The 16,256-nt window shown below is 38.0% G+C and overlaps 1 protein-coding gene across 1 annotated transcript in view; it reads right to left on the bottom strand.

The window, feature by feature from the left end:
* Positions 1-428: 428 nt before the first annotated feature.
* ZRANB3 (zinc finger RANBP2-type containing 3) overlaps positions 429-16,256 on the bottom strand; it is a gene marked incomplete at its 5' end in the record, with an annotated part of 46,805 nt that continues 30,977 nt past the window's right edge. Inside the window, 11 exons of the mRNA XM_082484348.1 lie at positions 429-1,409; positions 2,021-2,152; positions 3,431-3,827; positions 4,733-4,876; positions 6,346-6,488; positions 9,417-9,518; positions 11,029-11,120; positions 11,794-11,997; positions 12,979-13,447; positions 14,084-14,236; positions 15,734-15,913. Of these exons, the coding sequence (XP_082340474.1) occupies positions 1,311-1,409; positions 2,021-2,152; positions 3,431-3,827; positions 4,733-4,876; positions 6,346-6,488; positions 9,417-9,518; positions 11,029-11,120; positions 11,794-11,997; positions 12,979-13,447; positions 14,084-14,236; positions 15,734-15,913 (2,115 nt within the window). The 3' untranslated portion in view covers positions 429-1,310. The remainder of the gene's footprint in view (positions 1,410-2,020; positions 2,153-3,430; positions 3,828-4,732; positions 4,877-6,345; positions 6,489-9,416; positions 9,519-11,028; positions 11,121-11,793; positions 11,998-12,978; positions 13,448-14,083; positions 14,237-15,733; positions 15,914-16,256) is intronic.

The following is a 16,256-nucleotide window of genomic DNA, read 5'->3' as shown; positions in this document are numbered from 1 at the left end:
TAGTGTTTCCCTCAGATAAGCCTGTATCAAGGAGAAATACATTTTCCAGGATAAAGAAGAGTTAATTTTCTTGAGAAAAAGAATTGTCACAGAATTTGTTCTCCAGGCTGTTGTATTTACCTGAAGAAAATTCCCCCGATAAGAGGGGGTGAGAAAGACAAAGACTAATTTAGCTGCTGTTTAACTGTCTAGCTGCTTTAAAAGAAATTACATTGGACTAATTACTGAGTAAGGAATCTTTAACTTGAGCTTCATCCCTGATAGTCTTGGTTTCCTCCTCTCCCGCTGTGCTGTCTTCATGAAATGGTACGTTAAAGTGTGTCCTCTTGTAAAGGCTGTATAAATTTGAAAATCCCTCAGTTATCAAGCTAGTCTTAGTTGCACTTTCGCAGTCATGTACTTTCAGAAAAAGGGCTGTAGCATAGCAGCAGTTACTACTGCCTTATGGCATTCAAGGGGTGGGGGAACAGACAGATAAAGCGTTAAAAAAATCACCAGGAAAGAGAAATGTATTTATTTGAAGTAACCGTAAAGAAAGCCACATAAACAGTCAAAAATAACCAGCATGACTGCAGTCTTGTTAAGGAGAAAGCAACTCTAGCGTTTCCCAGAAATTACCTTTGACGAGCTAATTGGTAATATTTATTGTTCCTTATCATGAATAAGTTCTTAATACCAGCTGGCTTGAGTAAAACCAGATTTCAATAGACATTAATTCTAAATGCCACAGTCCTGTAAGCCAGGCTTAGTGCCACCAGTTGGCCCTTCATGGCTCATCAGAGCGCTCCCAAGGCTGCTATTAATGGTTTGTAGGTTTGGGGCAGTTTCAGAAGAGCCAAATCACTCACTTATGCTATTTTTGTGATAATAGATGTCCGAGCCTGTATTTTCTCCAGTCATTTTAATACGTGAACAAAGAAAAGAATTTAAATTAAGATACCTTCTTGGTCCATAATGTCCCCAGTACAACTGAACCCTGTAAGGCCAATGGAAGTTTCAACAGAAATTCCTCAAATTCTTGCAGGTATAACACCATATAATAGGAAAACAGTAATGCTTCAGAATTGCATTAAGGCTACACAGAGAACTTTAGCTTTAAACTATAGGGTCATAAAAACATAACCACAATCAATACCTTGGATGCACTCACCAAGGCCCTCTGACAATCAGTGTTATAAATGATTTCTTGGTTCGAATTCTGTATTTTCTTCCCTCTACCAAGAGCATGATAGAAAGGTCTATGTGCACAAGGAAGTCTGTATAACTATACTGGTTTCTGAGTTCTAATGTAACTGAATACATTTTGCATTTTACATTTTCACAAAAAATTTTGTGATGTCACAGCCGTACTTTGTAGCTAAAGAACGTCTCTTCATCTGACTTCTCTCCTTGGCCTGTTTTGCAGTTCTCTGCAAAAGGGAAAGACAGGTCTGTTCAGTAAGTATGGTTACTTGGTAACAGCGCGCTCGATGGAAAGCATTAGCCCACAGTTAAACTTCTGTCTAATTTTGCAGTAGACAACATAATAAAATACAAATGTTTATTAAGGGGATATTTTCCCAAATCCTGAGGAAACTATTGCATCGTAACAGTTGAGTTTCGTCTTCACTGGGTGGTATGGAGAGGCTGGGAGCACAGGGGTTGTTCAGCTGGAGGCCACAGGACTGAGGAAGAACCCAATTACGGTCTTTTGCAGATGAAAGGAGGGGCAGGAGGTATCAGAGCCAGGCTCTCCCCAGGGGCACCTGGCAGCAGCCACAGCATCCTGCCCAGGGCATCACCACAGGACATGGGAGGAGGTTTCACCCTGAGGGTGGGCAGGTGCTGCTAACAGGGGTGAGATGGTACAGGAGTGCACCGGGTGGTGCTGAGCAACCTGCTCTGAGCCCCCGGTCAGGCTATGATACCTCTAGGGGTCCCTGTGCCCAAAATACTTCTGTGATAATAAATACTGCCCCAGTGCATGTTCCACAACACAGCTGTGGGAGAGGGTGGGGGTTTGTGGCTATACCATACTGACCTCTCTGTGGCAGACTGTACACAGCGTTTGAAGGTTTTCCAGGGAGCACTGTCCTCCTCCACTGTAAACGGGCTTGATGTGGTCTACCTGCCAGAACTGCCCTTCCGCCGGGTTTGTCAGAATTTCATTCAACTGCAGTAACAAAGGACAAGACATTGGAAGAATTAGATACTTCTTCTTAACTACATGTATGTTCTACCGCAAGAAGAAGGAAATAATTCAGGGAAGTAGGTATTCATGGTTTTCATCAGGAGAAAGAAAGTAATCATTAGCATTTTTTTGTTATCCCACTGGACAAGCAAAGTACTGTAACTGTAGTTGGCATCTTTTCACCTAGCCTGCAGCGTGCTGAACCACATGGCAGTGGATCGAGGAAAGACAGAATGAAAAGTTCCCTTTTCTTGACTGGTACAGTAAGTTATCTTCAGTGTCACTTTATCAACATCAAGTGCTGATATTAAAAAACAAACGTACGCAAGTAAAAAAACAATGTGCAAGAGCTTGAAGAAGTGGACCCTATCTGTCATGTAGGTTTTTGATCAAGACAGTGGGAAGTGTAATAATGAGCATTGAGAAACCTGAGGTGATAAAGCCCCGTGTCAGCTTTCAAAAGGTAACTTACACACAACACAGAGTTGTGTTCACTTCGCATGCTGTAAGTGACCCTGCTCTGCAGGGCTTCTCATTGTGGTCTTTTGGATGTGTGCCACCTTATTTTAAAAAAGCTGCAAGCAACAAAGGAGGTGATCTCATGCATACGACAAGTGATGGCAAATGACGTTTTCTTCTGTGAGTTTCAGTGGGTGTCTGCAGAATTTCTTTAAACAATTTAGAAACAGTAACTTCAGAAGCAGAATTTCAACTTTGCAGCAGAAAATAGAACAGTTTTTTAGCTTCTGAATAAAAATACCACTTCACGTAGGAACGTTCTCCCTTGCTGCTCCATTGCCTTCAAGTCAGCGAAGAAGCAATGACAACCATGGAAGAACGGTGGTAGTTTGTAATGCATTTTGAGGCGATAGCGAGAGGAGCTGCCTGAACGGGCTTTTGTTAAGCTCCTACCAAACTTTCTGCAAAGTCAGAAAAACCCAGTAGTGCTAGACTCCATCCATTCTTAAATTGTTTCATAACCATAAAGTTCATTAATGAAGTGCATTTCGAGTACAACCAGCTGCAATATTTACATCCCTAAGGAATCACATTCTGATGCCTGTGCCTTTCGGAGACTAAAAATGTGTTAGAAGCCACTGCTTCTGCGATTTTGTTTTGTTTACTTGTTTTTTTCTTATTCTGTTGGTGCTAGGTTAACCTTCTCTCTTAAACCTGTAAGAAGAACATTTTGGATTTCTCTGAACTATGCGACAGGAATACACAGATCAGTTGTTACTGCTTCAAACCCAGTACTATTACCTGCCCGAGCGGGAGGTGAGACATCCAAGAACTCTCCAGAAGTTTCTTACGCTGACTCTTGGGCGCATCTCTGATGCTGAGATAAAGCTCCTGGGCATTTTGATTACAAAACTGGCAAACACCGTGTTCGATTTCAAACACTTTCGTCCTGAGGTAGCTCTGACTAGAGCGAATCGAGAAGTCCTCCTGGCAGGCGTGAGAGCAGAATCGCGTGTCCCAGGCACGTGCCTGGCAGCCTGGCTCCAGCTGAGCTGTTGGCTGTTGACAGCTGAGACAGAGCGGGTTCCCTCGGCTGTCCAGGGCTTGCAAATAACCTTTGGATAGGGAGGAGCCCTCAGCGTCAGTCTGCTCCGAACAAAGAGCTGATGCACCTTTTCTATCATCTTCTGAAAGCAACCTGTTTGCAGAGAACAAAGTACAGCTGTAAATAAAGGAGGTATTCAACAAACAATTCTGGTGTTTGTTTTGGTGGGTTGGTGTTTGGGGGTTTGTTTTTACACGCTGTATATTTCCATTAGGTATCTTCTATGCTCTGAAATACCAGTTTCAGTTGAAGTACCTTGGTCAGGTTGATACCTGCACAGTGCAAATTATCCACTTGGTTTAATTTCCATTTAAACAGCATTTAATAATATACAACAGATTTTTCTTTTGCACATCTTACTACATTTACACACGTATGCTGAATTATTAGCTGAAATAATGCTGTATTTATAAAGAAAGGGTGGCTTCTATCAGGCAAACACACATACAAATGTAAAATGTTTCAGCCCTTCTTTAATAGAAGGAAAAAGTCAAAGAAAACATCCTGGTTTCTCTATGTGACTTTCAAAGCTATTTATTGATTTCCCACTCTAAACAAGGCTTACCTCCAGGCAGGATACACTTTGCTTGTTTAAGAAATTTTTTTAAAAGGGCATTTTCCGTCTAGAATTTTCATGTTCTTTTATCCCTTCTTCTAAATTTTGAGGCAGAATAGAAGCAAATTTGGTGTCCCCGATTCGCTGTTGACCTCACAAGCAGGCCTGAGCTAGCGTTCTTTTTTTCTTTAACCGAAACACATAACTATTTTCTTGTTTCATTTTAATCAGATTCAGTTAATTAGTAGTTATACCAGCAGACAACAGATGTAATCTAAATTGTTAGAAGAATAAAACATAGCTCATTAGCACTATAGGAAGTTTCTTATCTAAACACTGTACTTAGGAAGGTAAATACTCATGGCAAATAATTTTGCTACTTATAAAAAAAAGTAATCTGTGGAGAAACAGCTTAATCACCTTATTGCATTAATAAACTTACTTTGTGGAATGACCCGATTGTTCAGGAGAAGCGTTTTCATTCTTCAGACAAACCCCGCTTTCTTTCGAGATGAGGCGCACGCTGCCCCCGCCGCTGCTAGCTTTGCTAAGCGATGCTGCTGCTACATCCTCTTTGGTCATATACCTAAAATAATTCAAAATTTTGTCAATATACCACAAAGGCAACAATATCCCTCAAAGTATATTCACTCCTGGCTGCAGCAAGATTGGTATGGCATATTCTCTGAAGACATCCCTCGTTTCCCGGATGAGAAATGAATAAAGGTTGGGTAAACATACTTCACTGTAATACTTCCGTATTACATACCTTTTTCTAAAACCAGACTCAGCTCCAACCAGCAACAGGTATGTTGTTTGTATATAAGAATACGAAATGAAAGCAATTTGATATTGCCTGACAGTGAAACCTGAAAGCCATTGTTTCAGTTGGGTGACGTCTCACTGCTACTCTAGCCAATACAGAAAGCTTTACAAGCGCTGAAGGACTCCTTGCTCCATTAGTAGTGTTTGAACTCACTACTTTATTGTAATGTAAAAACATGCAAAACACCACAGCTGTTAACTAGAACACTTAAAATCGCTTCAGTCTGATCATTCTTCCAAAAACCACTATTCAGGCCATTTCTCATAAGTACACCTCTCTGTACTATACATATGCCAAACCCTATACACCACCTTAGAAGACCTCTGTAGGTTACAATAGATTTTTTAACTCGGTTCACAGTTAGATATTTTCTACTTTTTATGGAATGAAACACTCCGGCAACAGGTTAAGAAACACTTACTACCTGCTGGTTCTCCTTATATTACTGGAATTACAAACTCTATTTATTTACTTGAATTCTTACCTACAGCCAAAATAGTGTCACCCTGGAGAACGTAACAGTAGGGACTGAGAGGAATAAAAAGCTTTTAGACAGTTTGCAGAGGCACCTTGCTGAGTTAACCTGTACGCATGAGTAGTTCTGTGGAGGGCAATGACTACACTGAAGCTGCAAATGTCTGTGAGGGAAGAAAGCATATCAGAAAAAGGAAAATAAAAGTGGAAAAAAAGTAAATTTAGATTTTAACAAGGATTAAACACTAGCCCTTTTCAGTGACACCCAGCAAGGAAAACAATAGTTTTGAGAAATGTCATCCACAGAGAACAGAATTGCTTAAATAAAAAGGAGTGTCAGAAAGGGTTGGAGCAGGCTGTGAATTATGAATGAAGTATTATATCATTGATGGCAACTAATGATTTATTCCTGCTTCCAAGTAGGGAAAACAAGATTCTTTGACCTTACTTTTCTTTTGAATCCCTGAGATCACGATTTTTTCTTAAAACATGTCCGGCGGGTTCCAGGTGTTTAAACATGCAGCGCAGTGAAGCCACAACAGCTGCAGAGTGCGGCACTGGGCGGAGAGGGACCCGAACACTTCCATTGCAACAGCTTTACTGCCGGGCTTGGTTGCCTACGGTTGTCACTATGTGACAAGCAATCATCCAACAACCGCTTTACAGTCTCAGCATCATTCCACAGAAAACTACATTAAACATATCAAACCTCCTGCAGCAATTAGCAGGAGGAAGAAAAATTAAAAACCACATACCTTTTTGTGCTGCTGACCGCTGACTGCTTTTTACACAACTCCTCTGCAGTGCGAACAGGACTACAAAATATCTCACCGCTTTTTCTGACAATCTTCTGTTTCATTGCTGTTAGATGACTCCATTCTTTCACAAACCTCAGTATCTGGTAGAGAACGCTATTGTCAGCGGCAAGACAGGCATTACACAAAACTGCTTCATTACAGTGAAAGAGTGCTATCAATTAATACATTCAAAACTGGATGAAAACAGCTGGTGTTATCAGAGATAGTCTCTTCAAGTCATTTTTCATACAAGCTGCAACCCCCACCCCCACCTGCTGAACTCTGACAGCTTTGGCATTGTCTAAAATAACGGGTTTGCTACGATAGGTGTGTCGATCCAGAAGGTAGAAAATAAGGCCAGAAATGACCTTTACTAATCTAAGCTATAGCAATAGGAGAAGGGCTTCTTGATAAAGAACGACACGTAGTGATAGGATGAGGGGGAATGGCTTCAAACTGGAAGAGGGAAGATTTAGATTAGATATTAGGAAGAAATTTTTCACTCTGAGGGTGGTGAGGCACTGGCCCAGGTTGCCCCATCCCTGGAGGTGTTCAAGGCCAGGCTGGATAGGGCTTGGAGCAACCTGGGCTGGTGGGAGGTGTCCCTGCCCATGGCAGGGGGGTGGGAACTAGATGGCCTTCAAGGTCCCTTCCAGCCTAAACTATTCTATGATTCTATGATAAAGCCTCAGGTAAACCTTTCTCGTGTAAGCGAGACTTTGCTCATGGGAGAAACAGATGTGCAAAGGAGTTTTCTTCTTACAGTGGCCATTCTCCTCTTGCACCAGACCTCCCAGAAAAGGCAAGTTTGCTCCCATTACTTGAGTAGCATTTATAACTGGGTTTAATGGGCCACCTTTCTTCTTTACTCTAACCTTCTGATAGACACGTGCTTAACACCGGATTAAGTGTTACAGCCCCAAATGTCAGCATGAAAGGCCCAGCCACAGGTAAATTGGAAGAGCTGTTCAATTCAACTATTTCTCACAAAAGTTTTCCAATTTTAAAATTTTAACGGAATCACTAACATACTTGTTTAGAGGTTATAATATTTCTTTACAATAGTAGAGCATCAGAATAACATATGTAATAAAAATTATGATAGTAAATTAGCAATTAATGACATGAGAAATCAGATCACTAAATTATCTTAATCATGCATCTGTTTTATGGCAATACCGCCACCCTCTTTTCTGTGGCATCTCAGCGCAGCACGCTAACATCCGTGACTAGGCAAGTAGAGATATGCTTTACCACCAAAATATTCCAAGAACAACAGTATTGAGCAATTTAACCTGCAATTCATCTTCTTTTACAGCAATCTCAAATTGACTCAACCACAGGATCCTGAGGAAAAACTGATGAACTGTTTAATGAAGTATTTCATAGTGGAAGTGGAGAATATAGTATAATATTGATCAATTTTTATTTGAGTTTAGAATTTGAAAGTATAATAAAATAAAGATGCTCAGATGAACCTAATTTCTGTTACTGAATCTAATAGTTTTTTTACATGCTGGGAAGCCACAAAAGAAACCCCAACTTTGAAGCTGTAAACTGGCAGGACTGGTATGATTAATGGATTTTCTCAATAACTGTAACCACAGAACAGTGAGGAAGCGAGGGAAAACCCCCTGTTCCTACATAGGAATTTCAAATTTATAATGTGGGTGCTTGCTTTAGGATGTGTCTAAGGAAAAAATTATTTCATCCCATCCTCATCCCTACAAGAGAAAAATAAATGGGAGTAATAATATGACAAGTGAAAAGGGGCTTGGTTTTCTTCCGTTCCCCTTTCTCCCTTCTTTTCCTCGCTGACTTGCGACTCCCTATAGCAGTCAGTATCACGCTGTTTCTGGACACAGACTATGGGAAGAATAAAACACATTGTGCAGTATGAACTTAATTGTGACTTCAGCCTTATCCAAGAACAAACTGCCATACTTCAAGATTACGACATGGCAATGATTTTCTCCTTGGAGTCTTTTGACATGGCAAATGTAAAAGTGTACAGATGAGTCCCACTTCCTCAGAGTCAGAGCAGCAAGAGAGAAGTGAATGAAATGGCAGGGTGGAAACAGAAACGAGAAGGTATTTCCCTGATTCTTCTGGGGAGAATTTACTAATACAGATTTTCTAATCTAGAGGAGAAGGCTGAGGGATAGGGACAGGATGTTCCACAAGGCAGTGCCACTCGCTGCCCACAAACATGGGATTCTTAACTCGTCTCTTCAGTCTAGCAAACAGCTTTGAAATCCTTTGGCAACATCTGTGTTACCCACTCATTAGCAGCTTCACAAAACTGTTGGCTGAATCAGTCAGGTATTTGTCTTATGAATCTAGGTTCCAGCCTTGCTGGAGAACCTACCAAAAAGAATCAGCTTTGCTCTTACACAACAGAATCTGATTTTCCAAATTATAGTTCTCTTTAAACAGAGAAAACATTTAAGGAAACTATGTTAAGCAGGTAATATTGCGCATCCAATTTAAATTATGGTTTTCCTTACTTGAGCGCTTGGTTTTACAGTGTTAATGTTCTCAAACCACACCATGGACGTGATCTTTGTTACTGACGTAACCGCAGGGACATGTCTCAGTGGAGCTCTGCCCTGCGCTGCTTTGAACATTGTTAGAGGGCCCAAGGAAGAAGCGAGAGTGGAGGCCTGCTCAGAACGGCAGCTCTGATACAATCTAGCACATTCGTATTCATAATGTGCCCCGTTTAATTCATAACCTTTAAAATGCTATTTTGTTGACTTATGAATGTTAGTTACTAATCCTGTAAATGAGAAATTAAATGATGCCTGGTTGATTCCATCTACCGAAACGTTAACAGGAGGCATGATAATTTGCCAAAGTAACAGACTGCATAATTAATATTCACATCAACATTTATAAGATCTGCTTGCATTGATGAAACTGTGCCTAGATCCCAAGGCCTGGAAGTGTTCTGCATTGATTTAAAAAAAATAAGTCAAAGCCCTCCGTATTAAATATTAGATTACTGTGCCAGTAGAATTTGTTCTTACCAATGAACGATTTTGTTTATGCTGGAAACTCTCTGGCAAATCCTCCCAGTTATCCAGCTGTATGTCCAACGGAATGAAATTATGATTCAATGGTTCACCATCCTAGACAAGCAAACAGTTTTGTTTACAGATGCAATGTAGCCCAATCTACAAAAAAAATGTATCTGTTTCGAGTGAATTATCCTCCCTTCCTACTAAATTTAGTCCCTCAATGTAGGATTTTTCCAGAAACAAAGAATAAGCCACAGATGTACAATAATAGCAGTTGCAAGAAATATGATTCACATTAACACATCTAAAAGTAAACAGGGTGAAAATTTTAACTTTGGACATATCTGAAATTTTTTCTTTGCAAATAGTTCAGACACACAAACTGCCTTAAATCAAGAAACTGAAATTACAATCCTCTTGACTGAGTTTCCAAGTGAAATGAATGATTGTAGACGAGAATGTTACTTCATTACAATTTAAAATCAGAATTTAGATAGAGCATTGTTTATTATACTTCACTTTTTTTTTTTTAAATATCTGAACAAGTTCTCCTCCACTTAATTTTTAAGGAACAAGTTGTCCCAGTGGGTACATATGACCCAGGAACTTATTTATGATTCACAAGCATCTGAGAGAAGGAATCAAAGCAGAATTCCCCAGTGTCTCATGGTTTAGCAGAAAGATTTTGTGCCATCTCTGGCATAATGAAACTCTAATTCAAGCCAAAACCAACCCAGAGCAATACACAGTTGCCCAAATACCATCCAAAATGCATCTTAGTCTATGAATAAAATGTGGGAAGCTAGGAAGCAGCATACACTTTAGGTATGTTAAACAAGTTTTCAGATACAAGAGGATGCTCTTTTTAACTTTTTTTCAGCTGTATCAGTTAACCTAATAAAAAAGTATTCCCTCAAAGACTTGACCTCAGTTATTTGTGATGCTTTGCAGTTGCACCTGAATACACTGACTCTTTCAGTAGCTTTGAAGAAATCTTCTCAGTGAACTTTTCTATTCCTTAAAACAAGGAATTGGAAAGTCCTGGCACCCCCTTGAAATATGACCTGGAAATATGACCAACTGCTTGCCTCGGTACTCCCATTACCACGGCAGATTAATGATGATGTGTTTTATTCAGGAAGTTACCAAGTTAAAAACAGCACCAATGCCTAGGTTCTTTTGAAAATGTGGCAACAATATTTTATTTACTTCCATAGTTTGGCAGGATTCACTGTCATTTTTATTTTAATTTTGACCGTTCTTCTATTAAATATATTTTGTGATAAGACACTACAATAAAAAAAAAAGGAATCTGAAGGAATCTGAAACAATTATCACTTGCATTTTTAACAGATGATGTGGGCATACATCTAATGTATTAGCCCAAATTTGTAAGCTAAGAGAAGTGTTAGAAGTTATATATTTAGTGAATTATTACTTAATTCCACTGAGAAAAAGAACTAGAATGATAAACTACCTAACTTTTGTCCGTTTCAGCTAATACAAAAATACCAACCTTTTATATAGAGTATAACAATGAAAGTAAACATACACATTTCATAGGACAACATTTTACTTCGTAATTTTTAAATGATAATAAACATGCACATTTCAGGTTTACCTTTGTATAGAGGTGAATTCTATCAGTATTCCTGCTTGCACAAAACATAAGACTGTCATATATTGGAAACGTATCTGATTTATCTACATCTCCTACAAAGAGAAAAAATGTTGATATTAAAAAGTTTTTTTCTTCATTCATTTCATTCAGCCTACTCAGACATTAACAATAGTATTATACATGTTTTTAAGAAGTTCTTTCTCAAATTGCCCAATTTGGTGAATATGCAAACACATTTCTGTATGAACACTGTAAATTTTTCTTTTTTTCCCCTGCCCCCTTCAAATATTCAGCAAGAAACAAAACCCAGAGGAATACATACCACATGAGGATTCCGTGTCTAATTCCAGAACAATGTAATAAGATACACAAATCAAGCAGCAAGCTATTAAGAAAGTTGTGTATTTTATTTTTCTGTTTCTCCTGAATTACCTATAATCCGTTTTGCCTGTGGCTGTCCTCGACACAAGTAAATGCCATCATAAGTTTCAATAAACTATACAGGTTCACAGTTGCTAGTTTGACATAGTTCTTAAGTCAGCCAAAAATTCTGTATTTTCAGGAGTTGCACGCAAAGGCTGGGTTTATCCATCATCGAAATTCAATATACATCCCAGGCTAAAACAAGTCACAGGCTTGTGCATGTACTTCTGTCTGTCTTTCAAATGTGTAGGTTATTAAATAAAAGTTACGTTTCATGCCAGGGGCATTTAATACAGTTTTGCAACAGGATATAATCTTTCTTTCATAGGAGTCCCGCTTTACCTTCTCCATGCTTTTTTTCACTTTCTTCATTTTCAATTTCAATAGTTTCCTGTTCGCTGATTTCAACGGATTGCTGGGTCACCATTTCCTCCAAATCTTCTCTTCTGTCTTCAGCACTGCACTCTGCTCTCTCTTCATTTTTTCTGGAGTCCTTTGACACATCTTCCTCAGTCTGGCTCATGGGAGCTTCACAATTTCTCTCACCTATAGACGAAGAAACAAGAAAAGCGATAATTTATGCTACCTGCACAAACAGGTACCTAATCAATACACATCTGGAGACAAGACTATGTAATTGAAATACATTGCATCTTATTCTTTAATATTATTATGGCGCAACCTCTTCAGAAACTAGATCTAACTTTAATATTAGAAGAATAAACACATGAACCAAAGTTTTCCACTTATGCAATTTCATGCACCCAGCTCAATGTCAAAATACAGACAATGAATAATGCAGTTAGTGATTCTATATTATATACAGTTATTTTACACCATAAATACACAAAGTAGTCTTCCAGGCATTGATCTATACCTGTGAAATTGAGTTGTCCTTACTTGAACAAGCACAGAGACTCATATAAAATTTAGAAAAAAGAAAGAAAAAGAACCTTACTCCTTCCTTTGCAATTGAAATAGAAAATATGGGGATAGTTTTATAAAAATGTTTTATTAGGTTTCCAGATAGATTGACTACATTTAATAAAAAAACATCTAGTCTGACCTGCTGTAGCAAGAAACGCCGTGTTTTCCAGGTAATGTGTCTCATGACAAATATACAATACTCAAGTTAATAAAACATCTATACCATATAATTTAGTTTTGAGAGGCAGAGAACAGGTTTGCCTTAAAGTTGGATTCAGAATAACCATAAACCTCAAAGAAGAGGAGACCTACATTTGCTGCAAAGAAAATGGATCGTATGTTCTTCCTCACTGAATTTATATCCTGTTATCATTTATCTGAATTTTCCATTTGTTTCAAATTATAATAATGTAAAAGATCCTTGGGGAAAGCAAATTTAAGAAGGATCACTTAACAGGTATCTGTCCATGTAAAGACAACATTCTTCATATTTTGCCTGGATTTGTGCATATTCATATACTCAAAAATACTGTATTTTCTGAAACTAATCACAACTGAAACGAAAAATGCACATTTTTCTCTGCAGCACACATTACTTACCATTACTGCTTTGAGGGCAATTGCACATTTCACAGTAAGGGAGCAATTCATTATTACTATATGTGCAAACACCGCAGTGCCAAACTTTATTTAAAGCTGTACTTTTGCTTGAAGTATTTAAGCCACAAGGAACGACTTCATTGTTTTTTTCTGAAAACAAAGGAGGCTTTTTTCCAGTCAAAGATTTTTTCTTTTTCTTACTGGAGCTGACTGGAGTAGATCCACTTATGCTTCTTGCTCTTTTAGCTTCACGTTCACAGGTACTTTCATGACAAATTGTATCCACATCATTTACTGTTGTGGAATCCAGGTTTTCATTGCTCTTTTCTGCATCGTCTTCTTTTGTGACTTCAGAAGATTCTGAATCATTATGTAATGATTCATTACCAGAAAATATTTTGCGTTTCTTCTCAGCGGAGGATTTGGGGGAAAAGAAAGAACGTATGTCATGCTGTCTTTCCTTTTCAAACTAGGAAAGAGGAAAGAAAAATGTAAGTCCCACTTATAAATACTGCATGAGAGGCTGTTAAAATTATGGTTTTTCTCCATTAATATTACTCTCTAACACAAGAAGACATTTTTAGTTCAGAGATGGACTCAAAAGGTATCTTTCTTTAAGAACAAACAGATAGTAGAAAAATCAATTCAACTTTCCTCCTATTTTCAATATTCTCATGAAAATTCTAAAATAGCACTATCAGAAAACAAGTACACAGAACTGGTATGCTATATGCCTTTTTCGAAGACGCCTATTACAAGGAAAGGCTTTTAAACATTGTTTTTAAAATAACAGCCAATTAAATTCAGTATAGTAAACAAAGCTGTAACTTAAACAGAAATTACTTGGTCTTATCTCACTCTGAGGGTGGGTCAGTCACCTAAACATACCATAAGGACCCATCGGAAGCCTGTAGATGACATTTACACCCAGCAGAGCACTTTCCCCAACTACATCCAACTTTTTTAATGGAATTTGCATTACTTTTCCCCACTTACTTAGTGTTTCTCCATTAGTAAAGTCTGCAGTGCACAAAAGCTTAAGTGGACAACGGTTGTAATTTTTTTAAATGAAAGAAAAAAGAAAAACATAAGTTTTGAGTCTTACATGTGTAAATAAAAGTTCATTTTTGGGATCTTCTAGACTTTCATTTGGGGTCCAGGTCTCAGCAAAACTCAAAAAATCCCATTTCTCTTTATCACCTTCTTCAGCCTGCATTTTCTCTTTCTTGCCATTCAAGGTGCTGCCTGTAACTTTGGCCTGCAGAAAGACAACTTGCATAAAGCTTCCAAGGAATTCACACGTTGGAATAAATTTATTTACCTATATTCGCTCAATTTGCTTCCCTTGCAAATTTAATTCAGCATTTGCAAAGTAAGAAACTCCACAGTAATTAAAAATAGCTTCAGTGATTAAAACTATTCATCTTCCAGCACCCATTTCTGCAAGACTAACAATAAGTAGTATATTTAACACATTATGACTTGTGAAAAGGTGTATACAAAATGTCAGTATTTATTGACGTTAAAAGAGAATATATGCATTGTGTACATCTCTTACAGTCTTAATACATTTTGCTTGGCAAGTGGAGACAAATAAAGTCAAAATTAATTGGGAGAAGCAGTTTAGTGACAGAACTCCTAAGGTAAATTGTTGGCAAATTACTGAGACCCCATCTGAGCCGTGTTTAAGGAGACTCTTAATGTACTGGACTAAGATTTTTTTTCAGAGGTAAATAAAGGAATTAGAAGACAGAATTTCATTCCCCAGCCGAATGTCAAATACAGTTTGCAGTACTTAGATTCTTTACACTGTGATTAGTTTTCAGCAGGAGAGGAATATATTGGTAAAAGAATGGCTATCAGTTTCTCAATACAGTAACTATACAGGCACGAAAAATTGAACCACTACAACGCAGGGGTAGCCAAATGCAGGAACAATGATAATAACTTGGCATTTACATCAGAACAAATCCTGTGTAACCACAATCTCAAATGATTTTGACAACTAGAGTTTAAAAGGCAGTTCCTTCTGTGTTGACACTTCTGGAAATGTCAGAAAACAAGAGCTGACAGAACACTAACACACCTCAGTTATCAAAACAAGACACTAATGAATGGTATCAAAGGCTACAAAAAGGTCACAAAAGCAAAACAGCTAAATCATTTTTCTTAGTCCTGTGAACTCTCAAAGATCTTCCAAGTAAGGAAAGAAAGGCAGAATGGAACTACTCTTCCTAACAAGGACTGGGTAAGACTTGAGGAAAATGGCAACAAAAGATAATGTTACTGTCATCTTGGGTCTATAGAAGAAGAATTATTTGAAAATGCTTCTGCCTCTAAGAAATGAAGTTTTTTTTTTAAGGCCCACCATTCATCCAATTAAAAAAAAAATCCAAAACACAATAAACTCTAGCTGTTGAGTGAGCAGAATACCTTAAAATTGTATATCGAACAACCAGAGCAATAAAAAGCTAGAAGGAAGACAAACCAACGATGTCCTGTAGATATGAACCATCCCATTCATCTTGGCAAAGTTACCTTATTTATCTTTGGATCTTAAACAGGGAGCAAAAAGCTAGAAAAGACTAACTCAGAACACAAATGGACATTTCTATGATTAATAATTCTAGGTGTATCAATTTCTCTTATAGTAGGATGCTGCTTTAGATAAGCAAGAATGTTATTTGGCACATGCCCTTAAGTGCTATCTTAACCACAGTGAGTTCTTGATTATTTGGTTCTATTCCACACATACCTTGCGATTCAGCATTGCCCACATAAGAGTATCCATTGTTCCTTTTGCAATAAGGAAGTGAATATTCACAGAACTGCACTGCCCAATTCTGTGTGCTCTGTCTTCTGCTTGCTTAATGTGACCTGGATCCCAATACAATTCAGCAAACACAACGTGAGTAGCAGCAGTGAAAGTTAATCCCTAAACAAAATAAGTAGATAGATTTCAGAAAAAAAGACTCCACACACGAACAACTGAATATCTGAAACAAACCAAAGCTAAATATTGTACTGAACATTTTTATATGGAGATAAAAGGGACCACTTGGATTGCAGATGGGCCTATTACACTGATTTTTTCCTTGGGCCTCAGATAGATTTTAGTAAGATTCAAAAAATAAGTCAATATTATGCAAAGAGTGCATACTGCTTTTCATTACAGAAGTAACATTTATTTCTTATTAATCTGGTACTGTCAGAGAAATTGAGATTTTACTAATTATTCAAGGATGAGATGTTGCTGCTTATCTTTCTTTTATCCAAGT

Source organism: Vanellus vanellus, assembly GCF_965231255.1.
Source record: "Vanellus vanellus genome assembly, chromosome: 5".
NCBI lineage: Eukaryota > Metazoa > Chordata > Aves > Charadriiformes > Charadriidae > Vanellus > Vanellus vanellus.
Note: the sequence above shows the minus strand (reverse complement) of the source record. Positions and strands in the feature narration are given on the sequence as shown.